The sequence below is a fragment of the Arachis ipaensis genome, chromosome B09 (genome assembly GCF_000816755.2).
Source record: "Arachis ipaensis cultivar K30076 chromosome B09, Araip1.1, whole genome shotgun sequence".
NCBI lineage: Eukaryota > Viridiplantae > Streptophyta > Magnoliopsida > Fabales > Fabaceae > Arachis > Arachis ipaensis.
Window position 1 is genome coordinate 38,896,682 of NC_029793.2, and position 17,856 is coordinate 38,914,537.

The 17,856-nt window shown below is 36.9% G+C and overlaps 1 protein-coding gene across 1 annotated transcript; it reads right to left on the reverse strand.

Annotated features, from left to right (window-relative positions):
- Positions 1,130-2,032, reverse strand: LOC110266825. Its single transcript, XM_021111856.1, has one exon. The coding sequence runs from the start codon at positions 2,030-2,032 to the stop codon at positions 1,130-1,132; it is 903 nt and encodes a 300-aa protein (XP_020967515.1).

Below are 17,856 nucleotides of genomic sequence, written 5' to 3' on the forward strand. Positions count from 1 at the left end.
CTTCTTTCATAACCAGCGCCCCTTTCTTTGTGGGTTGCTGAAAATGAGCTTAAGACTCATTAAAGAGTGCTTTTATATGTTGGGTTTCGGCCCAACTTGGGCCCGGTCCAACCCGTTAGCATTTTTAATTTGTTCGCCCTAACTTTGGGCCAAACCTTTAACACTAATGCCCGGTTTTTCATTTCTAATATTTTTCTAAGGTTTTCGACTGTTCTCACTTTTTCTCGCGCATAACCGGGCAGACTTAAATCGATTCAACCAGTTCAATGCCGGTTCGCAGTTTTTCACGATTTTTTGCAGAAAACACATTTTCTGACTCGAAAAGACCTACTGAGTCCAAAAATCATATTTAAATCCCCAAATTCTCATTCCAACTTTTTGGAAGCTAATTTGGGTATTTAAATTATTTTATTCATGAAAACTCCAGTTCTTACATCCTCCCCTCCTTAAAAAAATTTTCTCCCTCAAAAATCCGAACCACGTGATGTAATACATACATACATACATATATATATATATACACGAGGCGTCCTACTTCAATGGTTCCAAACTAACAAGTTGTAAAAGCATCTCGTTCACCATCATCCCAACGCGTCGACGTTCTCTCTCGTCTTCCGCTGCGTCACTCTGATTATCGTCGCTAGGATTCCGAAAGTTTTCCTTAATTCAAATACCGATTTTGTAACATTTTTCAAAACCTTTAAAACAAGTTCAATCTAAATGAGTCCATTGTTAAAACCCTATCAAAAGTTAAAACCTTTCATTTGTAAATCAATTACTTTGAAATACGATTTTTCCTAAATTCATTAAAATCCTTAAATCGAAACCTTTCAATTTGAATCCCTTTTTAATAAATCAAATTTGTAAACCAAAATCACGAGTTAACAAAATCTTAGGACTCACTTTCCCCTTTTTAAATAATATTATTTGACCAAAAGTTCCAGTCCTAGTTTCAAAACCAAATCAATGAAATCAGAGTTCCAAACCAAGTTTAAAAATCAATTTAAGCTTTAAAACTTTTTCAACACGAACGACGATAGTCTATACTATGAAGATAAGTTAAGATCTGGTCATCAGCTTCATAATTACCTCAACCCTGTTGTTGTGATCCATCCGCCCCACGTGTTCCTCAGTGTGGACAATCTCTAACCAAATGTCCCGGTGAGCCACACTTGTAACATAGTTTCTTATCCAACTGGCATGGCCTATTCGGATGGTAGTTCCCACACTCCTGACATTTCATATCAGAGGAGTAAGATATTGATCGCTTCCTTTCACCATATTTCTTGAAGTTTTGTCCCCTTGGTCCAAGGTAACCATCGCATTCTCTACTAGTGTTTCCTCCATGAGTGTCCCTTGACGAGGCTACCATCTTTGTGGATTCTTCAACCACTCTTGCCTTGTTCACCAGATCGGAGAAAATGCGAATCTCCATAGGAGCCACAGCAGTCATGATGTCGTCCTTTAAGCCCCTTTGATACGTGATACACTTCCAACTTTCATAGGTCTCCGGGGCACCCTGACACACCCTAGAGAACCTACAAAGCTCGTCAAATCTGTTGGTGTAGTCTGCCACAGACAAGGAACCTTGCTTCAGTTGCATAAGTTCCTTCTCCTTCGCCTCCCTTGCAGACTCAGAAAAGTACTTCTTGTAGAAGGCCGTTTGAAATACATCCCAAGGAACATCGGCGTTCTGAAGCTGTAGCAAGCGGCACTTTGCTTGCCACCAATGCTGGGCCTCTTCCCAAAGCTGATAAGCAGCAAACTCTACGTATTGGTCGCTTGGAACATGCTGTGCTTGCAGTGCACGCTCCATAGCTTGGAACCAGTTATCCGCTTCCGTGGGATTGGTCGATCCTCTGAAAGTCGGTGGGTGAACTTTCAGAAACGTATCTAGGGTCATTGGAGCACCTTTTAAGTCATCACCATTTCCGTCTCCATTCCCTACCGGTTGGCCTAACCTCTGCGCTGCTTGTAAAGTCGCAGCAGCATTCGCCTCCATGGTGTTCGCAAGATTCACCATTGCCGCCATGAACTCGGCATGGTTATTGGCCGGTTGCTTGTTTCTACTCTCTCTTTGTTAACGTGTACGACCTCGTCTGCGAGTAGACATTAGGGTTCCTGTCTACACCAAACAATCGATATCAAGGTGATCAGTCTCAATATCAAAAGCCTAGTGCTTCCATTATCCCAAATAGGCACTCACAAACAAGCATGCTATGAAATATCAAGTAGATAACCTAAATAGCATGAAAGAAAAATGACCTAAAGTGTACAATGAAGCACAATCGGTCCATCCCTCAGGCTCACGAGGACGAACTGCTCTGATACCACTAAATGTAACACCCCAATTAACCAAAGCCTTACCTCTAGCCGTAAAGCAAAGGTTAACCAAAGGTTACGACAATTCTAAAGCTCATACATATTTATATAGAAAGAAATAATATAATCTATAAGCCTGATGAAGGATATAGCTCAAAAACAGGATTTGAAAAGCGCATAACGTACAAGCGAAGCTACTACCTTAAAACACAAGGTACAGATAAGATGTATCAAAATATAATAGTATAATATCATAAGAATCTAGCCACGACTCGTGGAGTTTAAGCCGGCTAGCCATATACAGACCATACATGAAGCAAGACAGTAAAATAGCTTATACAAGTTCTGTTCTCTCAATACATGCCTCTAGGCTAAACAAAATACAAAAGTGAGAGATGCATAGCAAAATAAATCAAGAGACTCAAAAGGTATCCGGGTCCTCCGCTTCTGTCACCATCCAGACAACTCACCGAGGTGGGTTGTGACCTGCATCTGAAAAATAACAACAACGTATGGAACTGATTCTCAGTATGGTAACAGTGCCCAATGATGTAAGATGTAAGGCTCCGGGACGCCGAAGGCAATCCTAGAACTTCACATCACATACGGATATTCAAGCTTATAACAAAATAAATAAATATATAACGAACTTAAACCATGAACCGGGTTATCTAAACTTAGGATAATTCTAACTAAAACTAATCACACCGCTGTATCCCACAGCCCTCGCCAACCTAACCTCCGCGTGATCCCATCGCCACCGCCTACCTAACCTCCTCAGCACCAAGCAAACACGGATAATGCAGACAAAGAAACCACAGGTAGTATTCATATATATATATATATATTTCAAGAAGAAAGTAGGCATGTTATACAATTAGGCAAACTCAAGTAAACAAGGGAAGCAAGCATATAGAAGATGCACATGATGAATGTCTGTCCTATTGGCTGTGATATCATATTGTCGGTTCAACTTCCAACCCGACACATCTCTATGGAGATGTCACCCTTTGGAATCACCATATGGGAACCCCCGAGATATAGTGCTCAGATCACTGTCCAGGATTTCGCGCCTGCACGCTCTACTGATCTGAAGGGATGCGAGCGGGATACTCTTGCCACAACCCTCACATCTCAACGCAAGCGAGACGAACCACCACCCTTACACCGCCGCCGCTACCTCGACAGACAGGATCCAACCGCCGTCCCTGCCGGGTGCATAGTATTTCATAATCTCAACATAAAACAGTAGTTCAGTGGTTTTCAGAAAAATATTTTTCAGTACATTTCATCCAGAGTCCTCAACTCATTTCAACCATTGTCAATTTACATTTCAATTCTGAACTCAACAGTTCATTGGTTCTCATCCCACATACCATCTACCTCCACACAACATCAAACCATCCTCAGTACACTAGAAACCTAAGCCTCCGTTCTCTAACTTTCTAACGTAAAACCCCAAATTAAACCTCCTAGGACCTTTCCCTTATGATGATACCCAAAAATAAGCCCAATAGTCTTAAAATGGTGTCACAGAAGCTTACAAGCCTCTTGGATAGGTGAAATAGTTGAAAACAAAGTTTAAGTTTGAGAAACAGGGCGTGTGCGTACGCACAGGGGTGTGCGTACGCACAGGTGCCAAAATTCACACTGTCTGTTCACTCACACAACCTGTGCTAGCACCCCCAACAGATGACCCTTCCCAACTTGTGCGTACGCACAGAACTGTGCGTACGCACAGGTTGTAAAACCCCATTGGTGTGTACGTGCGCACAAGGCTGTGCGTGTGCACCTACCAGAAATCACAAAATTCTGCAACTCTGCAGAATTTCAGATTTCGACACCAATCTTTGAATGATCATAACTTCCTCTACAAAATTCCAAATTTTACAAAATTTATATCAAATCGAAGGGTTTTCAATAATCTTTAATTCTAAACCAAATTCAACAAATTATAAAAATTGAGGCAAAATTTATGATCAGACAAAGTTCACCAAAAATCCATTTTTACCCAAAACCTCAAAAACTCAATTCTTAACCAAACCTCAATCCAATACCAATTCAATCACATTTCAACCATACCAAAACAGCCCAAAATTCATACTAAACACTACTTCAACCATTTTCTCAAATACAAGTAATTCAAGAAGCAAGTAGGCATGTTATACAATTAGGAAAACTCAAGTAAACAAAACAAGCAAGCATAGAAGATGCATATGATGAATGTCTGCCCTATTGGCGGTGATATCACATGTCGGTTATTGTGCCAAACCCGACGGTAAATCCGGTCGACAACTCGCGGATTAGTCTTCTATTACGCATAAGGAGGAATAATTCCGAGGGATGAGTGCCCTACCACCTTCTCCTTTCAGAGGGAAATATTCTGAGGGAGCGTGCTCTACCACCTTCCTCTGGTTGTCGCATGATTCCGTGGGTTAGTGCCCTACCACCTTGCAATCAAAGAGAAGTCGCATTTTCAGGAGGAATAATTTCGAGGGATAAGTGCCCTACCACCTTCTCCTTTCAGAGAGAAATATTCCGAGGGAGCGTGCCCTACCACCTTCCTCTGGTTGCGAAAAGTATGAGTGAGAAGCCTAGCTTCAACTCTCACATCCGAACGTAGGCGGGATACTGCCATAGCCCCTACGACGGAGAACAATACAAATTGTAATCACATATTCAATCTCAGAGGCCACTCCTCTTAACACTTCCACTCATACTCCTCACAACCATCATCAAGTCATAAGTTCCATTCCGAACTCTTAGTTCATCAGTTTCTCAAATTCGTTATCAGCCATCATCATATTCACCACTCTTCCTTCTCTTTCAACCACTCCTCCTCACTACACCAGAAACCTAAAGCTCCGTTTGCTAACTTTTCAAAGTAAAACCCAAATTAAACCTCCTAGGACCTTTTCCATGTTCCAACATCCAAAATTGAGCCCAAGAGTCTTAAAATGGTATTACAGAAGCTTACAACCTTGTCGGGAAGGTGAAACAGTTGAAAACAAAGTTTAAAATTATGAAACAAGACGTGTGCGTCCGTACAGGGGTGTGCGTGCGCACACCCAGGAGGATTTTGAAAGTGTGCGTAATCATAGGGGTGTGCGTACGCATAGGTACTAAAATATACAAGCCTGTTCACTCGCACAAGCTGTGCGAGCGCCCCCAACAGACGACCCTTCCCGACTTGTGCGTGCGCACAGGGCTGTCCGCACAGGTTGTAATCCTTCATTGATGTGTGCGCGCACAACCTATGCTAGCACTGCCACCATAGCCCTTTCCCGTGCCTGTGTGTACGCACAGGTCTGTGCGTCCACACAGAATAACATTTTTGCAGGGTTGTGCGTGTGCACAAGACTGTGCATGCGCACATATCAGAAAATCTTGAAATTCTGCAACTTTGCAGAATTTCAAATTTTCAACACCAACTTTGAATGATCATAACTTCTCTAAAAAATTCCAATTTTTACAAACTCTATATCGATTTAAAGGGTTTTCAAAGATCTTTAATTTTAAAGAATTTTCAATCAATTTCGAAAACCGAGGCAAAAGTTATGATCAGACAAAGTTCACCAAAAACCAACTTTTACCCAAATTCACAATTTCCACAATTCCTTTATAAAACACAACCAAGACCAGACCAAACCATTCCAAACTTCATTTCTCATCAAAATTAACCCTTTATGTCACATAATACCAAGCACACCACAATTTCCTTTACCATTCATCATCCTTAACTTCCACATCAATAAATCACATTATAATCAATCCTCATTAATACTTTTTCAACTACCTTACCAAATCATCAACATTATCGTCAACTACCTTTACCTTAAATTTCCATAATCCTCATTATCCACTAATATAACTAATCACCATAAATACTCATCAATACCCATAATTCCCAACAATCACCATCAACCACACTAATCCAATATAACCAACAATTACATCAATTCACATATAATTATTTATGCACCAATATCATTCAATCCTATCTTAGGGTCAACTAGACTAAGTATCCAGAAACATTACATATTACATAAAGAAAACCGAAACCATACCTTGGCCGATTCCCAAATGCTCCAAACACCAAAACGAAACCACCAAACTTGATCCAAAGCCTCAACCAACTCCAACAAACACCAAGGCTCAAACTAACAACACATATATCACCAAAAATCAAAACCTAAGATACATAAAACAACTAAATACAAGGGTTTAGTGAAACTTTACCTTATCCAACGTGGGTAGGGTAAAATCCATCAATTACCCGCTACTAGAGATCACCTAAACAAGCAAAACCACAAAATCTACTCAAAAACTAAATCTAAAAACGAACATAACCTAGGGAACGAAACTGGAGCGTGAAGAGAGGGATATTACTAGATTTCTTTAAATAGAAAGGAATAGCTCGTCGAGAGCTTCGTGTGGCCACAAACGGCTCGTCAATCGGAGCACCGTAGCTCAAGATATGGCTCCTGGAAGGTGAAGGTGAATAGTGCCACTTCCTTCTTCCTCCCTTCTTTCATAACCAGCGCCCCTTTCTTTGTGGGTTGCTGAAAATGAGCTTAAGGCTCATTAAAGGGTGCTTTTATATGTTGAGTTTCGGCCCAACTTGGGCCCGGTCCAACCCGTTAGCGTTTTTAGCCCGTTCGCCGCAACTTTGGGCCAAACCTTTAACACTAATGCCTGATTTTCCATTTCTAATATTTTTCTAAGGTTTTCGACTGTTCTCACTTTTTCTCGCACAGAATCGGAAAAACTTAAACCGGTTCAACTGGTTCAACTGCCGGTTTGTAGTTTTTCACGGTTTTTCGCAGAAAACACATTTTCTGACTCGGAAAGACCTAATGAGTCCAAAAATCATATTTAAATCCCCAAATTCCCATTCCAACTTTCTGGAATCTAATTTGGGCATTTAAATTATTTTATTCGTGAAAACTCCAGTTCTTACACATAGAGTCCATATCTTGAGCATATAGCTTGAGGAATAACCTAAGCCAAAAGGCATCGAAACAATTAGTTCTTCAATGTCAAGATCAAAATGTTTGGGTATGGCAAAAACCATGGATTGAAAAAGTATTTTACCTCTCCAAAAGCTAGAACAAAAGTTACTAATAAAATAACAGCAACAACAAGATGAAAAATTTTATCATGATAAATAAGAAGTGCCTGCAGATCAAAAGAGAAGAATCCAGCATTAGTAGTTAGAAGATCAGCTAAAATTATACAATGGATTAGATATTCACTTATTCTATATTTGACCTAAATACTCATGATGGATATTTTTATTTTATACTCTTTTTTCACCTTAAGTTCTCACACAATTAACATTGTATTAATGCAAGAGCATCTAAGAGAAATGTTATGGCTTAGTCACTGTGAAGACAAATTTAATCACTATTAAAGTACAAGATAATAAACAAGAAGTTGCCATATTGTTAGACCAACAATAAAAGATTCATAAAGACTTATTTTATTTTCTTTCCTCGCCTTACAAGCTTACAAGCTCTCTAAGCTCAATGAGCCAATATTATCAAGAATTGCATTAACTGAGCTCTTTTAGACTTATGAGCTAAGTTCAGATTACTAACTCAACAAAACATGCTCTCCTTGACAAGTTGGCTCATGTTTTATTATCATGTTTGAGGCTCAAGTTAATTAGGAATAGAATAAGAACACAGAATAGAATATATATGGATGATGAATTGAAGGAAGCTGAGAGGGAAGCCTCACAAGAATCCATCAATGAGATTCCTATTGCAGCAGGACTTGATTGATGTGCACAGTAGCTAGCTAGCTTAAAAGCCATTAATTTGCAATACAATAGTCACAAACATTATAGTGTATAAAATTATGTATATATTGCATTGTGCTTCAACACTTGTGCTATTCACTTTAGCTTTTTCACAATCAACAAAAAATCATCTTCCATGATTTTCATATGACTCTAATATTTTCTAATGCTGATTCAAAAACCAAGCATTCTGTTGAAGCTGTTGGTGCATCTTTTATCTTTTGTTGGTTAGTTGATATTAATAAACTAAATTTCTCTAATTTCTTGATCAAATGCATGGACACAAGACGGAGTATTAAACAATCCATTTTGGATAACTTTTCTTCTAATTTTGCAATTTTCACATTCAAATCCTGTAGCTATGAAACCCACCTAGCATCATTTGCCAGAGGAATATTTAATTCAGTAAAATAGTTTCTCTGTTCTCAACATATAACAAACATGCACATTAAATATCCATTCAAGATCTCATGAATGGAACCAGTAGATTACACGAACATAAGAATATGACATAAGAAAATTATATAAGAACAAAAATTACTAATAATATACTACGTGAGTCACTACTGAATCAAATAATCTAAATAAGAAGAAGAAAAAGAATACCAGCAGCAGCTCGAAGGAGAAAACAGATTTGAAACAGTGACTTGATTCAGAAGCTTTAGGCGCGGCAACTACAGCGGCAACAATGGCAGAAACTGCGGCAGCAACGGCAGTAAGAACTGCAGTGGCAACCATGGCTCGATTTAGACGCTTCCTATAACAACTGTGGCGAAAACACTAGCTGAACTGGTGACTACAACGGTGGCAGAACCGACGGCTGCAACGGTGGCAGAACCGACGGCTGCAACGGCAGGAAAATCAGCGGTGGAGAACTTAGGGTTTTGTCGCCATTCTCTTCTCTTCCTTTCTGAATCGGTCTTATTGTGAAACTAAGAAGAAGAGGGGTTTTTTAAAATTTTGAAATCTTAATTATGAATTAACTATTAGGGGGAGTTTTATAAATTACCATAAATAAAGTGTATTTTAGAGGTTTTTAAAAACCTCTACTAAGATACACCCTCAATTAAATATAAATCTTGTAGTGCCACCATGTAATTTGAATTCACTATCTATTATATGGCAATTGTGTATAATTGATGCATTTTTTATTAGGTGATGCTTGTTTATGATTGATCTTTATTTACGTCACCTAGTTCATGCATTGAGATTGTGGAATTGTGAAATTGGATCGTAAGCTTACCTAGTGACATATTTTTGAGATTTTTAAACTTTGTGGACCATGCTTGCTATGTGATTGATCTCACCTTATATCTCTCTTCTCCTAAGTTTCATAGAACCCATGTTTCCCACTTTGTGTCAATTAGGTGATGCGAACAAAATTTCAAGGTGTATCATTATTTGATGTGCGAGTTCTATATTTCATTTGGTTCATTGAACTCTCTTGCACATCAACTAATGTCTATTCATTCTCCATTTCACAATTACTTGATTCTTGCTTGAATGCTTTCATTCTTCTTTATTACTTGTTTGTTTATCTTAACCTATAAATTTTCTTTAAAGTATCTCAAGCAGTGACGGATCCAAAAATTTTAAATAGTGGAGGCAAACATTTAGCATATAAAAATAAAAAAATCTTATAAATATATCAAAATATATAAAAAATAAATAATATAAAAATATTAAATATTAAATAATTTTTATGTAATCATTATCAATATTAATATATTGACTACTGAGCCTTTACATCGATATCGCGTTTCAGTTCTAAAGAAAATGCCTGAAAAGTTTACTTTTATTAATTAAAAACTATATATCAAAGATCCTCAAGCAATACTAATCTCATAGTTATTAATAATAATAAATATCATACAACATAATTCAAATAAAACTCAGATACAATTCCTATCCCTCTATATAAAATAAAATCTAAAATAACAAAAGCGAGGGAATTCTATGAAAGCAACTCAACTCATAACTTGACTCAAATAAAACTAATAACCGTCCACAGCTTCAAGCTGAGTCTTCGAACCTGTGTCACTGAAAGGGTTGAAGATTTTGGGGTGAGAACAAACCACACGTTCTTAGTAGGGAATGAGAATGCCGTAAAAGTAATGAAATAAAGTGCAAATAATTAACTTTACTCAATAAAACTATATTTTTATCAAACCTTTTGAAAATACTCTTGGTTCTACTTTAGCTAACTAATTACCTCTTTTTAAAATCTCTAAACTCACAACAAATTTTAAATATAAAACTAGTCACATTACCCGTCTCTCAACCACATAGTTAATCTTCAGTCAAATGTCAATTTGTAATTACTTTAATATATTCACAAACAAATAGTACAAGCAAGAGATTCAATTCAATGTACAAGCAAGTCACAACAAGACAAACAGCACAATTACAAAGAAATAAGACAAGCAAGCGCAATCAAATGCAAATGTGCAAACAACATGATGCATGTCTATCCCTAACGTAGGCCATGAGCTCATGTGTCGGTTGCCTACCCGCTCTCGACATTACCCGGGCACAAGTCCCAGATATGGCTTTCCAGATGCATACAGTGTGTTTATAAGTTGTACGGCTAGGCCGCATACAATATGACTTTCTAAATCAATAAGTGTACATCTAGAAAATAGTTCTCAGGTTGTGGGCATCCCTACTTTACATTTGGCACTAAGGCCCAAATAATGTCATATCTGCTCTCCTGTGGCAGACATTCCTTTAAGTTAATATATTTTTTAAATCCTTGTTCTCTGCTCTCCTGTGGCAGAGATTCCTTTTCTTAATAAACCAAACTCAAATCATAACTTGAAACAAAATCTATTCTCAAAAAACTGAATGTAAAACCTTATACTTTCTTAATAATTCAAGCTGAAAATAAGACTTTCTGCAATAAATCGAAATCAAATGGTTTTCAGGAATTAAAACGTTTTCTTTGAAGCTTAGCCACTTTTTATCTTAATAAAATTCAAACCTTTCAAATCTTAATAAAAGTCAGACCAATAATTATTAACAAATCAAATTAATAATTTCCCAAAAATAAGCTTATAAATTAGATTTTTAAAATGAAATCACTTTTCATATAATTTTACAAAAATTGGGCAGTATTTTCCCTTAAAATTGGACTTTGCCACCCTTTCTGGGTCCCAACCGAACCATTTTCAACCTCTTTTCAATCGTTTCAAATCTCAATTTAATACCAACAAATCAAACCAGGCATTCACAATTTAACAAATCAATCGTACTCCACAATTCCCATGTAATCCATCAATCCAACTTCAATCTCTTCAATTCATAACTAATTTTCACATATTAAAGAATCCTTTATGTTCCAATCCTTCCATAACCACCAAAACCAATCCCAACCAGTCGCAAGTGAATGTCACAATAACGTTCCCATACATCAAATATCCAATTCAACATGAAACAAGACAAAATAATTCATTCAAGATCGGAATCTCAACCAATTCATCACAAATCAATAATTCAGTCACAATTCACAATCGCATTTAATTTCAATTATAATTCAGAGTAACACAATCATATTCAATCTAATCATAATTCAGAATAATCACTCCAACTAACTATTCTCAAACATATTTCAAACAATTCATATCAATTAATCAACTCTTGATCATTATTAACTATTTGTAATTATCCAAATAACTTTATAGGCATTCTAAAATTAAAAACGTTTAACTTTAAAAATAAATCCCCTTCCTCAATTAATCGAAACTCGAAGAAATCCATAACCGCGACAAACTCCCTTTTTTTCTTCCTATCTCGCAGCAGCAGTAACCTCACACAGAACCAGCAACAGCTACAACAGTCCAAAACTAGCATCGACACCAACACTAGTTGTAATAGATATTAGAAGCAAAGTGGCAGAAAGCTTTAGAAATGGAGGATTCGGAACCAGAACAGCAACTCCGGTGTTCTTCTCCAGCATCAAGGGCGACGTTTGGTTCACCACCATCAGCAACACACGGCTCGACGGCGGACTACGCCCGCAATCACAGCGGCAGTAGCGGCAACAACGGCGATGACAACAGCTCCTCTAGCTCGCGGTTCCTGTGGCAGCTTCGTGCGTCACTTCCTCTCTCTCTCTCTCTCTCTCTCTCTCGTAGTTTCGCTCTCTCTCACTTTCCTCTGGTGCACTTGCTTTCTCTCCCTCCGCGAATGGCAACGGCAAGGCACGAACGGTGGCGACCCTTCCTTCGCGACATGACGGTGACGGAACGAGCTCGACGTGAACGGTGCGACGAAGAGTTGAACGGCGGCGGTACCCAGCCGGCGATGCCACGTCCTTCTCCTTCTCTTCTTCCTCGCGATTCCCTCACTCTCTGAATCTCCATCTCTCGTTTCTCTTCCTCTCATTTCTCTTCCTCTGATTTCTCTTCTTTTCTTTTCCATTTTGTTTGCTGAAGTTGTATTGTGCGTAGAGGTTGGCGGTGGTGAGTGAGTCATGAGGGAGGGTGAGCGTGGCTAATAGAAGAATGCACAGGTGGTAGGGGTTATATGTGTAGGTAAATTGGGTAACAGGGTTAAGGTTTCAATTTGGGGATTAGGGTTTTGTGTATGAAATTGGGAATTTTGGGTAATTTAGTAATTTTAATAAAATTAAAGAGTAATATAGTAATTGAAAATTAGTTTCAAATCTAATAATAATATCCACAAAATTATCATTTAATCATCAATTTACAAATTATTTTCAACTCAATATTCTAATTCAATATTTGGAGATAATCAAATTAATTTTCTTTAAATTATAAAATAGAGCTAAAAATTTAATTATTCAAATTAAAACATATGAAATTCTTATTATCATTCAATTACTAAAACTTTAAATCATATATAAGAAATTGCTTAATTGATATATAAAATATATATAAAATAAATATTTTGACACAAAAATTAATATGTATTTTGTTAATGTGGGGACAAATACAATTTTTCAATGGGGACACATATATATTTATACATATATTTTCTTATATTTTTCCAAAATGCTAGTGGGGGCACTTGCCCCCACAACCTAACACATGCATCCGTCCCTGATCTCAAGCAAACTAAAATGAGTGAAACACATATTTCTTTTATGTAATTGTGACATAGCTTTCAATGCTAGTGTGTGTGTTCTAAACCGTGCGTAACTTAGAATTCACACACTATTTTTCTTAATGCCACAAACTGATTAACTCACTTTATTTTAGTGATCATTACCTCATTCCAACAATATATGCTTCCTTGTTTTCAAATTCACTCGTCTTACTATATTTTGTTTTATATTCTTCAGAATGAGTCATCATAAGCAACAAGGAAAGCAAAAGTAAGAATATGCAACAGCCGGATGATCCACCAGCTGAAGGTGGTAATCCGTAAGTCGCCATACCCTCTTACTCATCTTTGAATGCACGGAGTACTGTGCAAACTTTTAAGTGTGGGGAGGTCGTCTAACCAATTGGTTAATCTTGGGTGAAAATTTTCTAATCCAAAGACTTTCACATTTTATTTTATTCTATTACTATGTCTTTTAGAATTCTTAGTTGCATTTTTCTTGGCTTGTATATATTTTAGAGCTTTATTTGCATTTTTCTTAATTGATTGTATTTTTTTTCATATATGCATATATATATATATATAATAAGCTTAGTTTTTTCTAAGGAATTTATCTATAGGAAATTCCAAAAATTGATTTAAAATATTTTTCATAAAACTTGCTTGAATTATATATTGTGGAACATAGTTTTTGAGCTAAGAACACATAACCTTTTGAGTTTTGAGCCTAATTGTGTGGTTGTATCATATAACCACTATTTTTATTCTTGTGTGTTATTCTCTTTTATGATTGTAATATTTGATTTGTTTGATTCTTTATATCCATTATTCCTTGTATATATACATTTATATCATTGAGGCCTTCATTTCAAATAGCTCACTTACCCAAATAGCCTTACCCTTTTATCTACCATCGTTAGCTAATTTTGAGCATATTTTAATCCCCTTTTGTTCTTAATGTTAGCACATCACTAGCCCTAAGTGAAAAACAATAAATGTCCTTAATTTGGATCTTTGATTAGCTTAACCTAGTGAGAGTGTGCATCATTCAAGTGTGGAGATGTTTGAAAACATTGATTGAGGTAAAAGTGTATTTTGGGTTCTCATTAAAAATCTTAGAAATTGGGTACATACATGCATTCGATACTTAAACCATATGCATTCATCTCTTTTGTATATATTATGTTATTATAAAAAAAAGAAGAAAAGAAACAAAAAATAAAAAATAAAAACAAGGAAAAGAAAAAAAGAAGAAAAAGAAAAAGAGAAAAATAAAGCAATAAAAAAGGGATAAAATATTCCAAAATAAAGTAATTATAACAATGCATATGTATTGTGATTAAAAAGAAAATGAGGAGTATGTGAAAAAGTGAATAATGAGTAGTTAGGTTTGTATTTGAATTGTATAGATTATTATATGTGTTAATTAGAAGAGAGAGTTTAAGTTAATCAAAGATTCAAATTTTAAGCTCACTTAACCATATGCATCCTTACCTTTACCCTAACTCCATTACATCCTTGAAAAAGTCCTCATGATAACTGCATGCATGCATTGAATAATTGTTGATTGTTAGATGAAATACAAATCTTAGAAAGCATGATTAGAGGAGAATTGAGTGAATCGACCCTATACACTTGAGTAATTAAACTGTATACACATATGGTGAGGGGTTCGATTGCTCAATTCTATGTTTCCACCAGTTATTATTCCTTATCTTGCAAGTTGTAAATTATATTCAATAACTTTAATCAATTATTGAATTTGACTTGGTTATGCTTGTGGTGCACGAATTATAAATCACACTTTTTACAACTCGTACCACTAACCAGCAAGTGCACTGGATCGTCCAAGTAATACCTTACGTGAGTAAGGGTCGATCCCACGGAGATTGTTGGCTTGAAGCAAGCTATGGTTATCTTGCAACTCTTAGTCAGGATATTAATTAGTGGTTATCAATTGACTTGCAAATGAACAAGAGAGCATGAATTAAAGGTTACTTGTTATGCAGTAAATGAGAATATGTTGGAGTTTTGGAGATGCTTTGCCTTTTGAATCTCTGCTTTCTCCCTATCTTCTTCTTCACGCACGCACATCCCTCCTATGGCAAGCTGTGTGTTGGAGGATCACCGTTGTCAATGGCTACCATCCTTCCTTTCAGTGAAAATGGTCCAAGTGCGCTGTCACCGCACGGCTAATCATCTATAGGTTCTCGATCATACTGGAATAGGATTCGCTATCCTTTTGCGTCTGTCACTACGCCCAGCACTCACGAGTTTGAAGCTCGTCACAGTCATCCAATCCTAGAATCCTACTAGGAATACCGCAGACAAGGTTTAGACTTTCCGGATTCTCAAGGATACTGCCAATGGATTCTAGCTTATACCACGGAGATTCCGATTAAGGAATCTAAGAGATACTCATTCGATCTAGTGTAGAACGGAGGTGGTTGTCAGGCATACGTTCATAGGTTGAGAATGGTGATGAGTGTCACGGATCATCACATTCATCATAGTAAGGCGCAAATGAACATCTTAGATAGAAACAAGCGTGATTGAATAGAAAACAGAAATACTGGTATTAATTCATCGAGGCACAGCAGAGCTCCTCACCCCCAACAATGAAGTTTAGAGACTCATGCCGTCAAAAGGTACAAAGTTCAGATCTAAAATGTCATGAGATGTGAAATAAACCTCTAAAAGTTGTTTAAATACTAAACTAGTAACCTAGGTTTACAGAAAATGAACAAACTATGATAGATGGTGCAGAAATCTACTTCTGGGGTCCACTTGGTGTGTGCTAGGGCTGAGACTTAAGCTAATCACGTGCATAGGGCTGTTTTGGGCATTCAACGCCAGCTTTGGATCCTTTTCTGGCCTTGAACTCCACTTTGTAACTTGTTTCTGGCGCTGGACACCAGATAGCAACATAGAACTGGCGTTGAACGCCAGTTTACGTCGTCTATCCTAGAGCAAAGTATGAACTATTATATATTGCTGGAAAGCCCTGGATGTCTACTTTCCAACTCAATTGGAAGCGCATCATTTGGAGTTCTGTAGTACCAGAAAATCCACTTTGAGTGCAGGGAGGTCAGAATCCAACAACATTAGCAGTCCTTTTTCAGCCTGAATCAAATTTTTGCTCAGTTCCCTCAATTTCAGCCAGAAAATACCTAAAATCACAGAAAAATACACAAACTCATAGTAAAGTCCAGAAATATAAATTTTTCCTAGAAACTACTGAAAATAAACTAAAAACTAACTAAAACACACTAAAAACTATATGAAATTAACCCCAAAAAGCGTATAAAATATCCGCTCATCACAACACCAAACTTAAAATGTTGCTTGTCCTCAAGCAACTAGATAAATAAAATAGAATACAAATAATTTTAAGAAGCAATAATATCTTAGAGTTTTTGAGTGAAGCTCAGATTCTAATTAGATGAGCGGGACTAGTAGCTTTTTGCTTCTGAATAGTTTTGGCATCTCACTTTATCCATTGAAGCTCAGAGTGATTGGAATCTATAGGAACTCAGAATTCAGATAGTGATATTGATTCTCCTAGTTCGGTATGTTGATTCTTGAACACAGCTACTTTATGAGTCTTGACCGTGGCCCTAAGCACTTTGTTTTCCAGTATTACCACCGGATACATAAATGCCACAGACACATAATTGGGTGAACCTTTTCAGATTGTGACTCAGCTTTGCTAAAGTCCCCAATTAGAGGTGTCCAGGGTTCTTAAGCACACTCTTCTTTTTGCTTTGGACCTTGACTTTAATCGCTCAGTCTCAAGTTTTCACTTGACACCTTCACGCCACAAGCACATGGTTAGGGACAGCTTGGTTTAGCCGCTTAGGCCAGGATTTTATTCCTTTAGGTCCTCCTATCCACTGATGCTCAAAGCCTTGGGGTCCTTTTTATTTACCCTAGCCTTTTGGTTTTAAGGGCTATTGGCTTTTTGCTCTTGCCTTTTGGTTTTAAGAGCTTTGGCTTTTTCTGCTTGCTTTCTCTTTTTCTTTCTCTATATTTTTTTTCTGCAAGCTTTGTTCTTTGCTGCTTTTTCTTGCTTCAAGAATCATTCTTATGATTTTTTAGATTATCAATAACATGTCTCATGTTCATCATTCTTTCAAGAGCCAACATATTTAACAGTCTTAAACATCAAATTTAAAAGACATATGCACTGTTCAAGCATTCATTCAGAAGACAGAGAGCATTGCCACCACATATAAATAATTAGAATTTATCTTATTAAAAACTCGAAAAAATATTGCCTCTTAAATTATAGCTTAATTGAGGATAAAATCAAAAATATAGATACTAATTACTACTATATGACTCCTAAGGTAAAACTAAAATAAAAACAGTTATCATAGAGTTAAGGCTAAGATTGGAATTTAACAACCTTTGTTCTGGGAAGTGGATGTTCCTCTAATCTGCGGGATGCTTGGTCCTTCAAGAGATAATTTCTGGCGCTTCAATTCCCTTAAATCACGCCCTTGCTCCTTCTGTTCTTTAAGCAAATAGCAAAGAATGCTACTTTGTTCCTTCTGTTCTTTCTGTATTTGTTCCATAGCTTCTTGCATCTTGGTAATAGATGTTTCAAGATACTCCTAGTATTCAGATTGAGGGATTTCTGGGAGAATTTCTTGTGTTCTCTTCTT

What these genes read in the sequence shown, in the direction of transcription:
- LOC110266825 (XM_021111856.1), bottom strand. Translation starts at nt 2,032, where the DNA reads ATGGCGGCAATGGTGAATCTTGCGAACACCATGGAGGCGAATGCTGCT.